The 1,509-nt window shown below is 52.6% G+C and overlaps 1 protein-coding gene across 2 annotated transcripts in view; it reads right to left on the reverse strand.

Moving 5' to 3' along the window:
- RCN3 (reticulocalbin 3, EF-hand calcium binding domain) overlaps positions 1 to 1,509 on the reverse strand; it is a 19,528-nt gene that overhangs the window by 13,096 nt on the left and 4,923 nt on the right. For both annotated transcript variants that reach the window (XM_011946366.1, XM_011946367.1), the window contains exon 4: positions 931 to 1,103. In XM_011946366.1, coding sequence (XP_011801756.1) covers positions 931 to 1,103 — 173 coding nt within the window. The remainder of the gene's footprint in view (positions 1 to 930; positions 1,104 to 1,509) is intronic.

The following is a 1,509-nucleotide window of genomic DNA, read 5'->3' on the forward strand; positions in this document are numbered from 1 at the left end:
AAGGCGGAGGTGGGAGGATCACTTGGGCCCAAGAGTTTGAGGTTGCACTGAGCTGAGATCGAGCCACTGCCTTCCAGTCTGGGCAACAGAGTGAGGCCCTGTCTCAAAAAAAAAAAAGAGGAAGGAAAGAAAAAAACCCTTCTTCTATATAGAACAAAGCACATTTTGGTGTCATGCACGGTGGCTCACGCCTGTAATCCTAGCACTCTGGGAGGCCGAGGTGGGCAGATCACCTGAGGTCAGGAGTTCAAGACCAGCCTGGCCAACATGGTGAAATCCCATCTCTACTAGAAAAAAAAATACAAAATTGGCCGGGCACAGTGGCTCATGCCTGTAATCCCAGCACTTTGGGAAGCTGAGGTAGATGGATCACCTGAGGTCGAGAGTTTGAGACCAGCCTAACCAACATGGAGAAACTCCATCTCTGCTAAAAATTAGCCAGGTGTGGTGGTGCAAGCCTATAATCCCAGCTACTTGGGACGCTGAGGCAGGAGAATTGCTTGAACCTGGGAGGCGGAGATTGCAGTGAGCCAAGATCACACCACTGCTTTCCAGCCTAGGCCACTGAGGGAGACTATGTCTCAAAAAAAAAAAAAAGAAAGAAAGAAAGAAAAGAAATTGTATAGGGTGGGGCACAGTGACTGTCTGAGGGAAGGCTGGGGGCCTGAACCCCAAATGTGAGCACAGGGAGGGGGAGGCCAGATGAGGAGACATCAGACCCCAGGGGTTTGAGAGTGGAGGTGGGAAAGGTCACCCTCCCCTGACCTGCGCTTGTGGCCTGGGTTCCCTGGCAAGATGCTGGAGAGCCAGGTGACTGCGTGCCCCAAGATCTGTTCTGGGAAGCAGGACCGGAAGCAGAAGCCTGGGTTCCTGGAAGGGTGTGGGATCCTGGAAGGGTGTGGGGGGCAGGGTTCCCCAGCCACCACTCACAGCAATCACGATGTCCCTCATGTGAGGGAACTCCTCAGGGTGCAGGAAGGCCGTCAGCTCCTCCCGAGTGGCCATCGAGTCCCCATCCTGGTCGGCCACCCGGAAACGCCGCTCGTCCCGAGCCAGCATCTTTTTGTAGGTCTCTGCGTCCTCCACGTCATGGAATTCTTCACCTGGGGAAGGACAGGTCTCAGTGAGATGGGCTTTAATGGAGGAAACACCAAGCAGGTTAAAAACAAAGTAAATCCTACTGGACTACAAATATTTCTGTGGAGTTAATAATAAGTATATATCAATAGGCTGGATGCGGTGGCTCATGCCTGTAATCCCAGCACTTTGGGAGGCTGAGGCTGGCGGATCACTTGAGGTCAGGAGTTCGAGACCAGCTTGGCCAACATGATGAAACCCCATCTCTACTAAAAACACAAAATTAGCCTGTAATCCCAGCTACCTGAGAGGCTGAGGCAGGAGAATCGCTTGAACTTGGGAGGCGGAGGTTGCAGTGAGCCGAGACTGTGCCACTGCACTCCAGCCTGGGCAACAAGAGCGAAACTCTCTCAAAAAAAAAAGTATGTATCG

Source organism: Colobus angolensis, unplaced genomic scaffold, assembly GCF_000951035.1.
Source record: "Colobus angolensis palliatus isolate OR3802 unplaced genomic scaffold, Cang.pa_1.0 Scaffold25, whole genome shotgun sequence".
NCBI classification, from domain to species: domain Eukaryota; kingdom Metazoa; phylum Chordata; class Mammalia; order Primates; family Cercopithecidae; genus Colobus; species Colobus angolensis.